The sequence below is a fragment of the Colobus angolensis genome, unplaced genomic scaffold, assembly GCF_000951035.1.
Source record: "Colobus angolensis palliatus isolate OR3802 unplaced genomic scaffold, Cang.pa_1.0 Scaffold126, whole genome shotgun sequence".
NCBI lineage: Eukaryota > Metazoa > Chordata > Mammalia > Primates > Cercopithecidae > Colobus > Colobus angolensis.
In genome coordinates, this window is record NW_012113808.1 from 7,611,801 (window position 1) to 7,629,600 (window position 17,800).

The 17,800-nt window shown below is 37.2% G+C and overlaps 1 protein-coding gene across 5 annotated transcripts in view; it reads left to right on the forward strand.

Annotated features, from left to right (window-relative positions):
* POU2F1 (POU class 2 homeobox 1) overlaps positions 1-17,800 on the forward strand; it is a 208,015-nt gene that overhangs the window by 135,025 nt on the left and 55,190 nt on the right. For 4 of the 5 annotated variants that reach the window (XM_011933384.1, XM_011933386.1, XM_011933382.1 and 1 more), the window contains 5 exons: positions 6,701-6,801; positions 11,308-11,361; positions 13,086-13,205; positions 15,566-15,754; positions 17,507-17,633. In XM_011933384.1, coding sequence (XP_011788774.1) covers positions 6,701-6,801; positions 11,308-11,361; positions 13,086-13,205; positions 15,566-15,754; positions 17,507-17,633 — 591 coding nt within the window. The remainder of the gene's footprint in view (positions 1-6,700; positions 6,802-11,307; positions 11,362-13,085; positions 13,206-15,565; positions 15,755-17,506; positions 17,634-17,800) is intronic. The other variant, XM_011933387.1, reaches the window with a different exon arrangement.

Below are 17,800 nucleotides of genomic sequence, written 5' to 3' on the forward strand. Positions count from 1 at the left end.
GAATTATTCTTTGAATTTTTGGAAGCACTTGGGTAAAATCAACAAGGCTTTTTATTCTCTTCTTGGGAAGATTTTTACTTACCTACTAATTCAGTTTCCTTAAATGCTGTGGGACTCTATGGATTTTCTGTTTCTTCTTGAGTCAGTCTTGATAAGTTGTATTTTCTATAGAGTTATTCATTTTTAAGTTTTAATTTTATTGACATGAAATGCTTCACAATATATTCTTAATCTTATTATTATTTGCAGCATTTTTTTCTCTTTTTTTGTGAGACAAGTTCTGACTGTGCTGCTCAGGCTCATCTTGAACTCCTCCCGTCAAGCAATTCTCCTGCTTCAGCCTCCCTAGAGTGCTGGAATACAGGCTTGAGCTACTGCACCTGACCTGCAATAGTTTTTGATACGCCTTTTTTGTTACACTTAAATTGTTTGCTTGCTTCTTCTCTCTTATTTTCTTGTTCCATCTTACCAGAAGTTTGTAAGTTACAATGTGACGGGATTCTTTTGAAAGAACCAAGTTGGTGTTTCTATTATGTGGAAGTTTTTTTATGGTATTCATTATCGGTCTTACCTTTATTATTACCTCTCCTCTATTTTCTTTGGATTTATTTCCCAGTGCTCTTATCCTTATCTTCTCTGTACCATTTAATAGTATTAAACCACTTCAACCTTGTAGCTTTCTCATCCCTCGCTCCTGAAACACACTAGTCTTTTTAAAAAAAAACTAGTTTTAGATGTAGGGGGTAAACGCACAGGTTTGTTACATGGGTATATTGCCTGATGCTGAGGTTGGGGATTTTAATGATTCTGTCACCCAAGTAGCAAACCTAGTACCTGTAGGTAGTTTTTTAGCCCTTGCCTTCTCCTTCCCTTCCCGGTTTTGGAATCCCTAGTGTCTGTTTCCATCTTTGTATCTTACGTGTTTAACTCCCACTTAAATGTGAGAATATGTGGTATTTGGTTTTCTGTTCCTGTGTTAATTCACTTAATGGCCTCCAGCTACATCTGTATTACTGCATGGATTTCATTCGTTTATGGCTGCATAATATTCCGTGGTGCATATGTAACACATTTTCATTATCCAATCCACTGTTTTGGGCACCTGGGTTGATTCCATGTCTTTGCTATTGTGAATAGCAATAAACTGTGATAAACTGTGCAAAATGCAGGTGTCTTTGGGTGGAACGATTTATTTTTCTTTAGGTATATATCCAGTAATGAGATTGCTAGGTCGAATGGTAGTGCTGTTTTTAGTTCTTTGAGAAATTGCCAAACTGCTGTCCACAAGGACTGAACTGATTTGCATTCCCACCAACAGTGTGTATGTGGTTTTTTTTTTTTCAGCCTTGTCAACATTTGTGGGTTGTTTTTTTTTTCTTTTACTTTTTAATAATAGTCTGCCTAGTGTGAGATGGTATCTCATTGTTACTTTGATTTGCATTTCTGATGATTAGTGATGTTGAGCGTTTTTTCATGTTTGTTGACTGCTTGTATGTCTTCTTTTGAGACGTGTCTTCTTTTGCCACATGTCTGTCTTTGCCCACTTTTTAATGAAGTTTTTTCTTTTCTTGTTGATTTAAGTTCCTTATAGGTTTTGGATATTAGTCCTTTTTTGGATGCATAGTTTGCTAATATTTTCTCCTATTCTGTAGGTTGTTTATTCTGTTGATAGTTTCTTTTGATAGTTGGTTTTGGGCCCCCAGTGTACCTATCTCCTCAGTCCTGTCTCTTTAGTTTAATTAAATCCCAATTGTCCATTTTTATTTTTGTTGCATTTGCTTTTGAGTACTTAGTCATAAATTCTTTGCTTAGGCCAATGTTTACAAGAGTATCTCCTAGGTTTTCTTCTAGGGTTTTTATAGTTTGAGGTCTTACATGGAAGTATTTAATCCATTTTGAGTTAATTTTTGTATGTAATGAGAGGTAGGGGTCCAGTTTCATTCTTCTGCATGTGGTTAGCCAGTTTTCCCAGCACCGTTATAGGGTGCCTGTTCCCCATTGTTTATTTTTGTTGACTATGTCAAGGATCAGTTGGGTGTAGGTGTGGGGCTTTATTTTAGAGGTCTTTACTCTGTTATATTGGTCTGTGTATCTTTTTTTGTACCCGTACCATGTTGTTTCATTACAGTAGCCTTGTAGTATAGCTTGAAGTCAGGTAATGTGATACCTCTGGCTTTATTCTTTTTTGCTTAGGATTGCCTTGGCTATTCAGGCTCTTTTGGGTTCTATATGAATTTTAGAATAGTTTCTTTCTAATTATGTAAAAAAATTTGTTGGTAGTTTGATAAGACTAGTGTTGAATCTGTAGATTGCTTTGGGCAGTATAGACATTTTAATGGTACTGATTTTTCCAACCCTTGCACATGGAATTATTTTCTATTTGTGTCGTCTGTGATTTCTTTTAACAGTGTTTTTATGTAGTTCTCATAGATATCTTTCACCTCCTTGGATAGATGTATTCCTAGCTGTTTTTATTTTATTTTATTTTATTTTATTTTTATTTTTATTTTAGTGGCTGTTGTAAATGGGATTGTATTCTTGATTTGATTTTCAACTTGAACATTATTGATACATAGGAATGCTACTGATTTTTGTACATTGATTTCGTATCCTGAGTCTGCTGAAGTCGTTTATCAGGTGTAGGAGTCTTTGAGCACAATCTTTAGATAATTTTACTTCCACTTTTGCTGTTTAGATGCTGTTTATTTGTTTCTCTTGCCTGATTGCTCTGGCAAGGACTTCCAGTACTGTGTTGAATAGCAGTGGTGAGAGTGGACATCCTTGCCTTGTTCTTAGGGGAAGTGCTTTCAACTTTTGATTGTTCCATATGATACTGGCTATGAGTTTATCATAGATGGCTCTTATTATTTTGAGGTATGTTCCTTCAATGCCTAGTTTATTAGGAGTTTTTATTATACAGGGATGTTGGATTTTATTGAATGTTTTTTTCTGGTTCTGTTGTGATGATCATATGGTTTTTGTTTTCATTCTGTTTACATAGTTAATCACGTACTGATTTGTATATGTTGAACCACCCTAGCATCCCCGGAATAAAGCCCCTTGATCATGAGGAATTGACTTTTTGATGTGCTGCTGGATTTGGATTACTAGTATTTTGTTGAGGATTTTTGCATCTATGTTCATCAGGGATGTTGGCCTGTAGTTTTCTATTTTTGTTGTATCATTGCCAGATTTAGGTATCAAGATGATGCTGGTTTCATAGAATAAGTTAGGGAGGAGTTCCTCCTACTTGATTTTTGGGGGATAGTTTCAGTAAAATTGGTACCAGCTCTTCTTTGTACAGCTGGCAAAATTTGACTGTGAATCTATCTGGTCCAGGGATTTTTTGGTTAAGTTTTTTGTTACTGATTTTGTTTAACTACTCATTACTGATCTGTTCTGGATTTCTGTAAACACGCGAGTCTTGAAGGGTTTTTTTCTACTTTTCTAACTGCTCCTTCTGTTTCTCTGTGTCTTCATATCTCCTAATATAGGTGCTCCTATTATGTCTCCTAATGTAGGGTGCTCCTTTTCTCCCAGGCACACAAAACCAAGTGCTATTTGGTTTTGGCCCCCAATGTACCTACCTCCACATTTCTATCTCGTACTTAACTTCCAATTGGGGTATGTGTGTGTATCTGTTTCTCTCTCCTTTCCTTTTAGTTCAGTTTAGGTCTTTATGTTTTACAAGAATAATTTCCATGTAATAACTACTTTCTTCTACTCCTCACCTCCCAATGGAGCCTCAGTTGCTACAGTAAAAGAGGTTAACCTGCCTTAGCACCTTAAATTCCTCTATTTATCTGAGTAGTTGTCTAAGTATTCTTTTTGCCTTACTACCTTTGAATACTGTTTCGTATTCTGTTATGAGGTGGTAAGTCTAGTGTGGCCATAATGGGAGACATAAGAAAAGCTCAGAAAAACAAAGTTTATAATACTCACAGGTCCTAGATACAGGAGGCACAGTGCACCATGCAGGGTCACATGGGGGAAGACACCAGAGTGGTGAGGAGGCAGAATGTAGGAGTGAGTGGAAGGTTTAGGCCACTACCTTTCCTGGGGTTTTTAAGGGGAATAGTTAGGCTGAAACCTTTTTGCAGTGGCACGATCGTAGCTGGTTGCAGCCTCAAACACCTGGGCTCAAAGGATCCTTCCTGCCTCAGCCTCTGAGTAGCTGGAATTAGAGGGGAAAGCCACCCACTAGCTCTAGGCCACTACCTTTGTTGGAGTTTCTGTGGGAAAGTCAGGACAGAGTAAGCAGTTTAAGATTGGCTAACTTCAATAATTTTGGAGGGCTTTGAGACCACCTAGGGGTGGTCTCTAGTTGCCTGGTACCTGGCCCTAGGATGAAGGCAGAATATTGCCTCCAGAGTCTGATTGAGGAAATATGGCTCTAGATTGGTTAGTTTGTGTATCAAAGACATGCTCCTGGCTGGGCCCTTTGCTGTCTCCAAGAATTGACTAAACCTGGGAGGGGCAGTCTCTCCCCAGCCAGAAAGGTTTTTATGATGTCAAAATATCATTTATTAAAAACGTAAGAACGTTTTACAGTACAGAGACCATGCCTTCAGCTCATCCTCCCCCCAGAGGCAGAACCAGGGCACTTAAATACTATTACCAGTAGACCATTGTACCAGGGATACTAGACATCAGTCTCTCTGTATTATTTAGTGCTTTGTGACTTATAAGCAGCTTTAATAGCATTTTTATGGCAACTTGAAAGTGGAACCAGTATATAGAATTTCCACAGACTCCATGAGAGTGGAATATTTGGTTCTCGAAGACCTCCTATTAGTAGCGTGTTAATCTTTTAAGTGCTTGTCTCTGTTTTTCAAAATCTCGTATTCTTTTAGCCTTGTTGATTTATTTAATATATCTTGACCATGTTTCTCTAATGGTGAACAGTCTCTTTTTCCTCCAGTTTTATTGAGGTGTGATTGACAAAATAATACAATGCTGTACTATCTTAAAATCTCCACAAAGGTACTGATGTCCTGCATAGGGATAGAGATAACAACTAATGACAAACACACAACTTTAAAATAGTGAAACTTCTACGTGTAGCTTATGGAAGTGACTCTACTTGACTAGAATGTCGTTGTGGAAAAAAATAAGAAAAAATAAAGGAGGTGACTAATTAAATTTTATTTTCATGCAAGTTTTCAATGACTTGACACAAGCCTGCATTCAATTTTACTAACTATATATGTCTAAGTAGTTATATAGTTTTCTATTTGTGGAAGACTTTAGGAAAAAATATAAGCGATTTTATGAATTTTTAGAAAGTGAAATATTTATACATATCTTTTATAATTATCTCAAGGAAACAAATAGGGCTCTGATTCATGTGCTATACCTAATTATTCATTCTTATTTAAGTAATACATCTGCCAGAAATTAGGATGTGTATATTGGCAGACGTTAGCACTGTCTTAGAAACACTGCTGTAGGGTTCTAACTTTGTGCTCTTCTGACTGGTCTGCTCTGGGTATGTGTGCACACATAGGTGTAAGGATGGGAAGATGGGGTATTTGAGTGGTAGGAAATGGAAGTGTAAAACCATATTCATGGTCTAGACAATTCTTACAGATTCCTGTGGTCTGTTATATTTTTTTCAGTACATGATGTTCTGACTTTTTCTAAATAATAACCAGATATAGTAATTTGAAAACAATGTATTATAATACCTTAGAAAATATTTCAGGGTGTTAGGGTGGCATATCTTTCCGTAAATTAGCCCTATTCTAATATCAGATCACAGCAGAAGTGGTTAAAAAGCGCTCGCATAACATTTTTATTTTCTTTCTTTCTTTCTTTCTTTTTTTTTTTTAGACAAGTTTTAGCTCTATCACCAGGCTGGAGTGCAGTGGCGTGATCTTGGCTCACTGCAACCTCCATCTTCTGGGCTCAGGCCATTCTCCCTCGGCCTCCAGAGTAGCTGGGACTTCAGGAGCGCACCACCACACACCTGGCTGATATTTTGTAGAGACGGGGTTTCACCATGCCACCCAGGCTGGTCTCGAACTCATAAGCTCAAGCCATCTACCCACCTCGGCCTCCCAAAGTGCTGGGATTACAGGCATGAGCTATCACACTCAGCCTCGCATAACATTTTGAAAAATATAATTATAGCAGGGCCCTTGCTAATGAGATACATGCAGCAATTTGTTGTTTAGGATTAAAGGAATTAGTACAGCTATTGTTTTCTTTATGCTTATCATGGAAAAGGTTGCTTTTTGCCATCAGATTGCTATTCATTAAAGTGTTTGGAGTTAATAATAAGTCTTTCTTGCTCTTGGCAAAGTCACCAGTGAATTTCTTCTGTCTAAGCCACATATCCAGTAAGCTGAAGATAGAAGAGAGCCTCAGGGTCTCTTTGAACTCTGTTCCTATGCTGGCTGCTCCAGTCACTGCATTCACATCTAAATTTTCACACACCATCTTATGATTGTAATTTATTATTTATATTTTTGTTTCTGTTTCTTAAGCTTTATCAGTGTTTGTGTACTTGTCATGCAGTCCTGCTTTTAGAAGATAAACCGTTTTACTGTGTTTCCTTTCTTTTCGATCCCTTCGCCTTGGAGGTATTTAGGAAAGTACTTATGCAAAATAGGTGCCTGATGAATGTTGGCAACTGAAATCTAGTGCTTTATTTCATTTATTTCTTTTAATAGTTGTAATTATTTTGCTTGCTTTCTAGGCACACAAACCAATGGTCTGGACTTTCAGAAGCAGCCTGTGCCTGTAGGAGGAGCAATCTCAACAGCCCAGGCGCAGGCTTTCCTTGGACATCTCCATCAGGTAGGAATGTTCTGCTCAACCATCAGTGAGAGTGAAAGATAGAGGCATAAAATACTGGGGCCTGAGGAAGTTATTTCAGAATGTGGAACCTTTTAACTTATTTAAAGCCTAGTGCTAATTATGTGTAATTGTGTTATTCTATTTGGTTAGTATGAAATCCTATAGTTTAGTTGAGTGTTGACCCCACAGGTATGTGGGAAACAAAAGAATTCCTTGTTGTGAATGGAATGTGTATAGTAACTGGTTTGCTGTTTTTATAAGTGGGTATCTGTGGCGGCTACCTGATGGTAGAAATTATCAAAATCATCCAAAAAGATGTAGCTACCATTGCCTGAGACCTGCTGTGAAAGGCTCTGAGCTGCAAGCTCATTTCTGTCCTCTAAAACAGTTCCAGACCATGACAGTTGATTTGGGCAACTACTCAGAGGCTTTTGCTTGACTGTGACCCCCGCCCCCTAGTTTGAGGTTCAAAAGACTCTGCCTCAACTTTATTAGCCTGTGTCACAACATTTTTTTCCCTGGGTCTAAAACAGACCATGAATTCTGTTCATTCATGTTTTAGCTATAATGTAGAGGGAACAGGAATAAAAAAAACAAACACTGGTACTCAATAGTTTTGAGATATGGAAGCTGATTAAAAATGGAAAACAGTTGGGAGCTAGATAGACTATCAGAGTGTCTCAACCCCTTGACTTATGTTCACAATTATATATTACAGCAATATTTTGGTGGTCTACATGTGTTGATAGTAATGGTGCTAATGATGATGCCTAATGATGGTGATGGTAGTGATTCAGTGAAAAACCTGTATGGACATAAGACCTCCCAGGTTACATATTAACATATTAAGTTACTGAGCACTGAATATATACATCTTACTAAAGTCTTTTCATCAAAATATGTCATCAGACCAAACTAGAAAAGAAATTCTTCTACTTGAAAACAGGTAAAATCCTGGAAAGCTGTTCTAAAGCCCGTTTATTTGTTCACAGACTCAAAGGGATATCCTGTAGGCAGCAGTTATCATCTTCTGTTAGAGTGAGGCCTAATGGAACGCTTTTACTCAGGCACATAGCTTTGTTTGTATATTTGAAATGGAAAAACTTTGACATTAACTTTCAGATAAAATATTAAGATGAATCAACATCTAAAATGGATTTTAAAATATTTTAAATATATCCTAGAAGAAAAAATTGTTTTCATGTTGATTTTTTTTTCTAAGAACATATTCAAACCTCCACTAATTTTTCTGGGTTCCTAAGAGGAATAGCATTTTTGACAGAATTTAGTCAATTATTTGGAACTAGTAAGCATCTTTATCTGGCTTAAATATGTGGTGGTCCAAATGTATTAAAGACTCCCTGAGGGCGCACAGATGATGTGCAGTTTTCTCCCCACTGGGTCCAAATTCCGAGATGATTGCAACTCTCCCTGTACCAGCTCCGAAACCTCTAGATCTAGCCACTGATTACCAAAATCATAGACCCTTCGATACCACCCAGACCACAGGACTGCACACCAAAGAATTTTACTTGAAATTGCAACACCATTAAATCTCCCATCAAGACACAAGTCCTTGCATCTGATTAGATACACAATTAACAGTGTGACACTTGCCTTCTATTTCTGGCTCCCTTATTGACAGAATTAGCACCTTGAACCTTTCCTTACCATAATTATAATATACATACACAAAACAGATGGTTTTAGGTCTGTTACCCCATTAACTGTAAGTTCCATGAAAATGGAAACCTTTTGTTGTTTACCTGTATCCCAGCATTTACCAAAGAACCCCATAATACAACAGATGTTCAGTAATTATTTGTTGAATAAATTCATAGATGACTAAATGGTCAAGTATGAGACTACTGAGGAAGAAATGATTAGCTTAGCCTGTACAGTCTAAGACATTTCTCTCAGGGTGATTTTTGAGCTGAGTCTTGAAGGGTGTTAGAAACTAGCTAAATGGAGTTGGTAAAGGAATGCTCTCTTTTTATTTTTAACATCCTATTTTTAAAAAGCTTTCAAATCTATAAGAGTTACAACAATAGAATAGTGTTCATCTGAAAGCCCTTCCCCTAGAATCACCAATTGTTACTGTTTTACCATATTTGCTTTATACCATATGTGTATATGTATGTATGTACACAAATCTTTTTTTTTGAGATGAGGTCTTATTATGTTGCCCAGGTTGATCTCCAACTCCTGAGCTCAAGTAATCTTCCTGCCTCCTATATAACTATGACTATAGGCGTATACCATGGCACCGAGCCAAAAATAATTTTTTTTGCTAACTCCTTTGAAAGTTGCAGACATTGTAACCATTTACTTCTAAATACTTTAGCATGTTTTTCATAAAAACAGCATTCTCTTATAAAACTACAGTGCAAATTTCAAATTCCAGAAATTTATCATTGATGCGATATCATTTTCCAATATTGGCCCATATTTATATACTTCCTGCCCACAATCCAGTCCATACTTTGCATTTAGCTGTCATGTCTGTTAAGTGTTCTTTAATCCAGAACAATTCCTCAGCATGTCTTTGTCTTTCATGATATTGGCATTTTTGAAGAATAGAGGCCAGCTGTTTTATAGAATGCCCCTTTAACTTGAATATGTTTGATTGTTCCCTCAATGGCTGAATTCAAGTTACACATTTTTGAAAGGAATACAAGAGAAGTGATGCTGAGTCCCTCTCGGTACATTCAGAAGCCGTATCATATTGCTTTGTCCCATTATTGTGATATTAAGTTTGATTATTTTATTAAGGTAGTGTTTATTAGAATGTCCACTGTAAATATGTTTTTTTGCCTCCTGGTAGGTAATACTCTGTGAGGCAGTACTTTAGACTGTATAAATATCCCGTTCCTCAACAAACGTTTACCCTGAAACGTAATAAGTAAAAAGCACATAAACTTTTTATCTTCTTCAAATCTTTGTACCTGAAGCTCTTTCCTTGGGCTCTTTGACTTCTTAGCCTTTAGGCCTTAAACATATTGTCTCTTCAGATAGGCCTCTCCTGATTACACTGTATTTTAAATGTGTTCTACATATGTCTTCAGATTTGGTTTTTTTGTTTTGTGTTGGAGGGTGCTCATCTACTAACAGGACTAGCAGTTTCAAATAAAGGACATAGTAGTCAATGCATTTTAGCTCTTAACTGTTTACTGAGCTCCATACCAACATTTATATTTAATCTCAGGACATCTTGATGCTATGTGGTATATACAAAATGAAACTCATTATCCTCCCTGTCCCTGTTAGTGGTACTGACATTTTCCATTTGCCCAGATTTGAACCCTGGAATAACGTATGACTCTCTTCTTTTCATCTAAATCCAGGCAGGATCCTTATGTAGTGCATTGCAGAGACTTGCATGTTTCCTGCTTTTTATTCCCATTGCCACCATTCTAGTTTAGTTTTCCATTTATTCTAGCCTAGTTTATATTCTCTTTCTCCCTTCTCAGTCTTTGTTTGTTTCAGGACAGCAGTATACACTAGTTATTTTGTAGTGTTTCTCAGTTTGGGTTTGTCTGATTTTCATCGTGATTAGATTCAGATTCTATACTTTTGTTAGGAATGCAGCATAAGCAATGCTGTATTCCTCTCAATGCATCATAGCAGAAGGCATGTGTCTCCTTCCTGATGACTCGTTTGTGCTCACTTGATTATTTGTCTGCCAGGTTTCTCCAATGAAAAGACACTATTTTACCCTTTGTAAGTATTAAGTATCATTGGAGACATAGTTGAGAATATGTAAATATCCTGTTACTCCTCAGATTTCTCACCCATTAGTTATCCATTGATGACTCTGCCTAAATCATAGTTATTATCATAGTTGCCAAATGATGGTTTTCTAATTCCATGTGTATCCTTATTTTCACATAACCGTGATTTGAACTTCCTGAATGTATGAAATGTATTAAATGTTTTGACAGACTTTTATGTGTGGTTTATAGGATAGATTTCTTATTTCGGCTAAGAGTTTTAAGTTATGATTATAAATGTTTTAAGGACTGGGCTGTGTGGGTGTGTAAATATATTTCTACTCTGGTGTATACATGGGACATTTGAAATTAAAATAAGTAGATGGTTCTGATTGTTTCTAATAATAAATGTATATAGATAGCTTATTATATGTTCTTTAACACAATGTGGAAGATTAATTAAATTTTTAGAATCTAAGCATTCTATGAATACAAACAATGTTATATAAGGAGCATTCAATACAAGTGTGGCATGGCTGATAGTGTTCATTTAGTGTGGGAAAACGTCTTCAAAAAAAGATTAACAGCATTTTTCTGTGGGACCAGTGGGAGTGGGGTAGGGTGGGTTAAGAAGGGACTTAGCTTGTTCTTAAAGTTTTAACTCCGTAAGACAGACCTCTTTGTCTTCTCAGTTCTAGCTCAGTGACACATAGTAGACCTAAAATATTTAGTGATGACAACCCCTTGTGATGAATGTCAACAGTATTAAACTAGAATTTCCCCTGATTACTTATAGGTCCAACTCGCTGGAACAAGTTTACAGGCTGCTGCTCAGTCTTTAAATGTACAGGTAAACTGGGACCTGGGATTATGGATCAATCTTTTATTTATTTTTTCTTACATTTTTCTAATTTTCTGTAGTGAGCATATATTTTATAATAGAAAATGCTTAGAAGTATTACCTTTTTAAAATTAGTGAATCTCGTGAAGATTCAAATAATAATTATTACCATTAATGAAAATCAATTTTACATTCTGCTACTGTGCATGAACCAGAGATGGACAGGAAAAGTCTGCTTTCAGAGTTTTATGTGTAAGTTCAGTAAAAATGTTTCTAAGTTATACTGCTATAACACATACCTAAACACACAGCCTGAAAGTTCTCTTAAATGCCAGTTTGTTTCCAAAAGGCTTGTTATTTATCATTTTTGATGTGTTAGGGAGACCTTATAGGGCAGAGGAAAGAACACTGGACTGTTCACAAAAGTGTTCACAGAAACAGTTTGACCAGGTTTGCATTCTCATTCTGCCACTGACTAGCTGTGTGACCTTTGGCAAGTCACATAACCTCCTTGGGTTCAGTTTTTCTCATCTGTACTTAAGTGGGGACATTTATAAGATTGCCAGGGTTCCTCTCCACCCTAAAATGTTAGGCTTCTAATAATTGTAATTAAACCTGTTCATAGATATTGGTGGATAGACAGTCAAAATGTTAAAACTTAAATATGGCCACTTTCCTTCTTTGAACCATATGGCAAAACATGCAAAGTTCAAGTGTTAGGCATTGCTCTCTAACATTTCTATCAACCTGCTGGTTCCTTTCATTATAGTGTTTAGGTAACTAGCAGTCAAGAGAGAAAGACAGTATTATGGAAGATTGATTTCAGCGTTGCTAATGACTAAAGACCTTGGGTTGAGCATTTCATGAAACTCAGTTGAATATGGACCTAGTAACACGTGGGAACAAGGAGAGAAAAGAAAAAGAGATAATGTGACCTTACTTTCTGAGGGAGAGGAGGCGGAAAATTGCCTTGGTTGCCATGGTAAACTTTCATCCCTTAGAGAGATGTTGGCAAACAGGCTGTATCTCCAGTGCAGAATGTTTACAGTCCTGCACTGTAATTATCTCTCAATGACTGGCAGAATTAATCAGAGCATTTATGTTGATTAGCCTTGCTGCAGTCCCTAAAACAGGTGGTGGGAAATATGCAAATCTATGCAGAATTTTAATGCTTTGCATAACCAGTTTTAATTACCATAAAATTTTCTCTTCGTGCCCCTCTCTCTTGACTGCAGCATTTTCTCTCTGAGCTTGTGTGTTAGTTGATGGGAGTTGCTAGATTTATCGTTCTGTAAAATATTAGGTGGAAAGTTCTGTGGATCAAGCGATCATTCTCTGAGGTGGTATATGGAGAAGTTTCAGACTGACCACCAGGTGTGTTAAAATATTGGTGTGGAAGGTCTAATGTAGAGGTGAATTGAAAATGTGTTCTTCCCTTTACCCCCTATTTCTAGAGTTGAGGAACTGGGGGCTATGAAAAATAATCTATAAATTGGTGGGGGATGACTATTTATTTTTAAAAATTATAGTAGCAGCTTTGCTGGCATTGAAATTAAAAAGTCTAAAAACTTAGTATGTGGAACTAGGAAGATACAAAGAAAAGAAAGGAGGTAAACCAGAACTCATGACTGAGTAAGTCCATGGTTAAAGGATTCCTAAAAGATGGGGTTTTAAGTACATTTCTTTTAATCAACTATTTGCAATCTTTTATTTCCTACCCCACTCCACCTCAGTCTAAATCTAATGAAGACTCGGGGGATTCACAGCAGCCAAGCCAACCTTCCCAGCAGCCTTCAGTGCAGGCAGCCATTCCCCAGACCCAGCTTATGCTAGCTGGAGGACAGATAACTGGGGTAAGTGTTCACTGAGAGAATTATAATAAACTTTTTCTGTGTCAGAAGTGCCATTGGCCAATATCTGATTAGAATTTTTCACCATAGCTGGCAGTAACATGGCTATGCCTGGCACTATTGTGTCTTCAAGGAACTTCCTACACTGTAGGTAGCTCTGAAAAAGGAATTATCTTTGTCATAAGTTTTCAGGATATCTTTTATTAGAATTGTGGATGCTCTGGATAAATTACAACTTTATTAAACCCCCGTTTCAGGTGTTGCTTCATCTTGCAATGGAGTAATTATCGTATAGTTGAGATCATTACGCTGAAAATGGCAGTTGTCCATTTGGCGTTAAGACATCACTGCAGGATAGAAGTTAAAGAATGGATTAGTACCTGCAAAAGAAACTTTTTTTTTTTTTTTCTGAGACGGAGTCTTGCTCTGTCGCCCAGGCTGGAGTGCAGTGGCCGGATCTCAGCTCACTGCAAGCTCCGCCTCCTGGGTTTACGCCATTCTCCTGCCTCAGCCTCCCGAGTAGCTGGGACTACAGGCGCCCGCCACCTCGCCTGGCTAATTTTTTGTATTTTTTAGTAGAGACGGGGTTTCACCGTGTTAGCCAGGATGGTCTCGATCTCCTGACCTCGTGATCCGCCCGCCTCGGCCTCCCAAAGTGCTGGGATTACAGGCTTGAGCCACCGCGCCCAGCCAACACTTTTTTCTTTAAGTTACTGTGTAATGGTCTAAAGTAAAACATATGGCTTCATATTCTAACTCTGCAACTTACCGTGTGCCTAATTACTTCATTTTCCTCTACCTCAGTTTTCCTTCTGTTAAATGGAGATACTAATAATACCCATCTTACCTTATGTTGTGAAGATTGGAGATAATACTATAAAGCTTACAGAACAGTGGTCTGCATGTAGCATTCAACAAATGTTGTTTATTTTTATACTTGATCTTAGCCAAAAGGCTGAGGTCTGTCATTTATTTTTTATTGTTAATAAATTGACCTGTGTGACTATATTAAGCTTTTAAGTTTTCAGCTGTCTTTTCTCTAAGGCACCATTCAAAATATTTTTCCAATGTTGAAAATTTGTGTATTAAATTATCTTTCTGGGGATTGGTTTAGGACAATAGTAAGGAATAGTTATTACTCAGTTCACATCGCATTAACTCCGAAGAATTTTCTGGGGTTTTTTTTTTTCCTCTTTTTTTCTTTTCCCCAGTTGTGTATTTTGTCAGTGGACAACTGTTTTAAGAACTGTTGCAAAATTGTTTACAAAAATCCCATCAGTAGAGATGTATGTATGTATATATATTATATAAAAATTAAAAATATGTCTATACTTTATATATACACATATCCCTTGAAGGGTTTTGAGTTTGTGAATGGTTTGGTTTTGAGCCTTATGTTTCTAACGCACAAATTATGTTTGATTCTTTTAGAGGAGGTTGTGGCACTAAGTGACTGTACATATACTTCAGAAAATTATGGTTCCGTCTTATTTGATCAATCAGAACATGTCACCAAAAGAAAAGTAGAACACACTTACTATGATTTAAGTGTGTTTGCAATAAGTTGCATTATGAAAGCAAGTTTAAATATGCTCTAAATACATTTCCTACTTTACTATTTGGGTCTTGTTTTTGGTGACTAGTGTCCACAATAGTAAGAGGGAGTTAGGATTCTAAGTTCCTGTGGCTGGAGCTTCTATTAAACCTGGGCATTCGGGTTTATTTGCATGTAAAGAGAACAGCTATCACTACCTGTTTCATAGAGATAATGTGTTGGGAAGGAGATGTAAAGTTGCAGAGACTCAATGCTTTCAATAACAGAAAAGATTGTGTTAGGGAGGGGCCTGTAGGGAGACTTGTAAAAGAAACAAATGGAGCTCATATTCTTTAGTCATATCTTTGGACTTAATGGAAATGATGGAATATGGCAGGGATTCATGCTAATAGGAAGCCGCTGGGCCTTATCAGTTCTTTCCTTGGTTATATCCAGCATCCTTGTTCTTCATTCATCTGACTAATCACTTGCTGCTCGGTTGGGTGTAAATTTCTTTTCATATCCTGTCAGCGGTGATTCTTTTTTTTTTTTTTTCTTGCTTACTAGTTAATTACTTTCTTGACCAAACCCTAGGGCCCTGGACAAGCTTGAATGATTAAGTCCAGAGTGGGGACCACCATTTTAATTTAAATGTTCTGCTAGTAATGGTAGTTTGATCACTGATGAACATTTTAGCTGTCTGCTAAGCATGTGAAGTTGGGTAGCTGGGGACTAATATCATTTGAGTTACCTATTACAAAGCAGTTGGCTCGCATTAGGAGACTTTCTCCTTCAACACTTTCCCATTATGTGTTCTGATTTTGTTTAGCTTACTTTGACGCCTGCCCAGCAACAGTTACTACTCCAGCAGGCACAGGCACAGGCACAGCTGCTGGCCGCTGCAGTGCAGCAGCACTCTGCCAGCCAGCAGCACAGTGCTGCTGGGGCCACCATCTCCGCCTCTGCTGCCACGCCCATGACGCAGATCCCCCTCTCTCAGCCCATACAGATTGCACAGGTGAGTAAGGAACTCCAATAGCGGGGGCAGCAAGTGAGGAATAAAGTGGCAGGTTTTATTTAATGTTAAATTAACTTTTTGATTGTTAGTGTGGGGCCTTAACTGCCTGAGGAGCTCTGGATCAGTGAGGTAAGTGGTACCCTTCCTTACCGCTGAATTAGAAATAATGTTTGTTTGCTTATTGTAGTTGATATTATAAACATATAGCTGATTATTTGAATAACTATTTATATTGACAATTCTTGAATAATTAGCTGGCATATTTTTGAAGCAGGGGATTACTGTATTTATTTTAATTAGCTAATTACAGCAGACATGAATTTTTTTCATGTGCTCTGCGGTGAATGTTGCCACCCATGTATGAGAGAGACAGTGAGTAATCTCTGCTATGGAGTGATTAACATTGTGGAGAACATGATTGCATTAGAATGTTGTTTGGTTTCAGTTTTCACATTTTAGGGCAAAGTATCTAGAGATAATAGAAATTTATTTAAGAAGTGCTGGACATGGTGCCTCACACCTGTAATCCCAGCACTTTGGGAGGCTGAGGCGGGCGGATCACGAGGTCGCGAGACCATCCTGGCTAACACAATGAAACCCCGTCTCTACTAAAAATATAAAAAACTAGCCGGGCGTGGTGGCAGGCACCTGTAGTCCCAGCTATTCAGGAGGCTGAGGCAGGAGAATGGCGTGAACCCGGGAGGCGGAGCTTGCAGTGAGCCGAGATTGCACCACTACACTCCAGCCTGGGTGACAGAGTAAGACTCCATCTCAAAAAAAATTTATTTAAGAAGCATACACCATAGTACCAAGGAGGAAAATAAATAAAATATTTTATCTCAAGAAGAGGAAAAAGGTATAAGTAGTTGTATCAGTAAAATATATGAAGAGTTATGAGTCTAATTGTTAGACAGCTGTCTTTATGCCTGTCAGAAAAGACTCAGAAATGGACTTAACTTGTAGCAAGAATTTGACTAACCATTTAAAAAGAACTAACTATAAGAGTAGAGATATCAGACTAGTCTTTATATAGTCTTTATCAAGATAATGTTTTGATTTTGGCCACTTTCTCATCACCAAATAAATGTTTTTAGTGCCAGCTGTGAGACCTTATATATGAACATTAGTCTAAATAAGGTAATGTACATGAAACACTTTGAAAATTATAAAATAGTAGGCCAATGTAAGGTGCTATTGTTGTTAGGGATCAAATTTTTATATGGATAGCTATTTTTTGTTTTAAAAAATTGAATACTTTAGAACATGTGGAAAAGGGCAAAAAAATTGAATACTGACTTTTTCAGTTAAGCTAGATAAGCTGTTGTCAAATGTCATAAGTCATTATAGGCCCTTTATTGATGGAAATTCAGACACAATGCGATCAAGTTTTATGTAAGAGAATGTCAAATATTTAAAAACTCTTTTCTCACTTGATTTTTAAAACTGGTCTTTATGTGATAAAAAACAGAAGTGTGTTTGTTCTGAGGGAATTTTAAAGAACCTTTGAAAATTAGGCTTATCATGACAATCTATATCAGTCCACACAAATAGTAAGTAAGTTGCAGAGGCTCCAGGTTGCTTCACATGCTTTGTCAATCACACACACAGCATACCCTGTTTGGAATATGAAAGCATGCCAAGTATTTACTTTTCTTTATTTGGAGGTGACAGAAATCATCAGCTGGAAGCCTTATAATTAAGTGAACTTTTATTTCAGAATCTTCAATCCATGTTTTAATTCTAATTTTTCAGGATCTTCAACAACTGCAACAACTTCAACAGCAGAATCTCAACCTGCAACAGTTTGTGTTGGTGCATCCAACCACCAATTTGCAGCCAGCGCAGTTTATCATCTCACAGACGCCCCAGGGCCAGCAGGGTGAGCTCCTCCTCAGAGCTTATTAGTGATATACCAAGGCTGTTCACTGAATGTTACACATGCATGAGCTACTGTCATTTTGGCCCTGAAACTATTAGAACAATGTTTTTATTAAATTTTGGTTGATTATAAACTTTTGTTTAAAAAAAAAAGATTTTTTTTTTTTT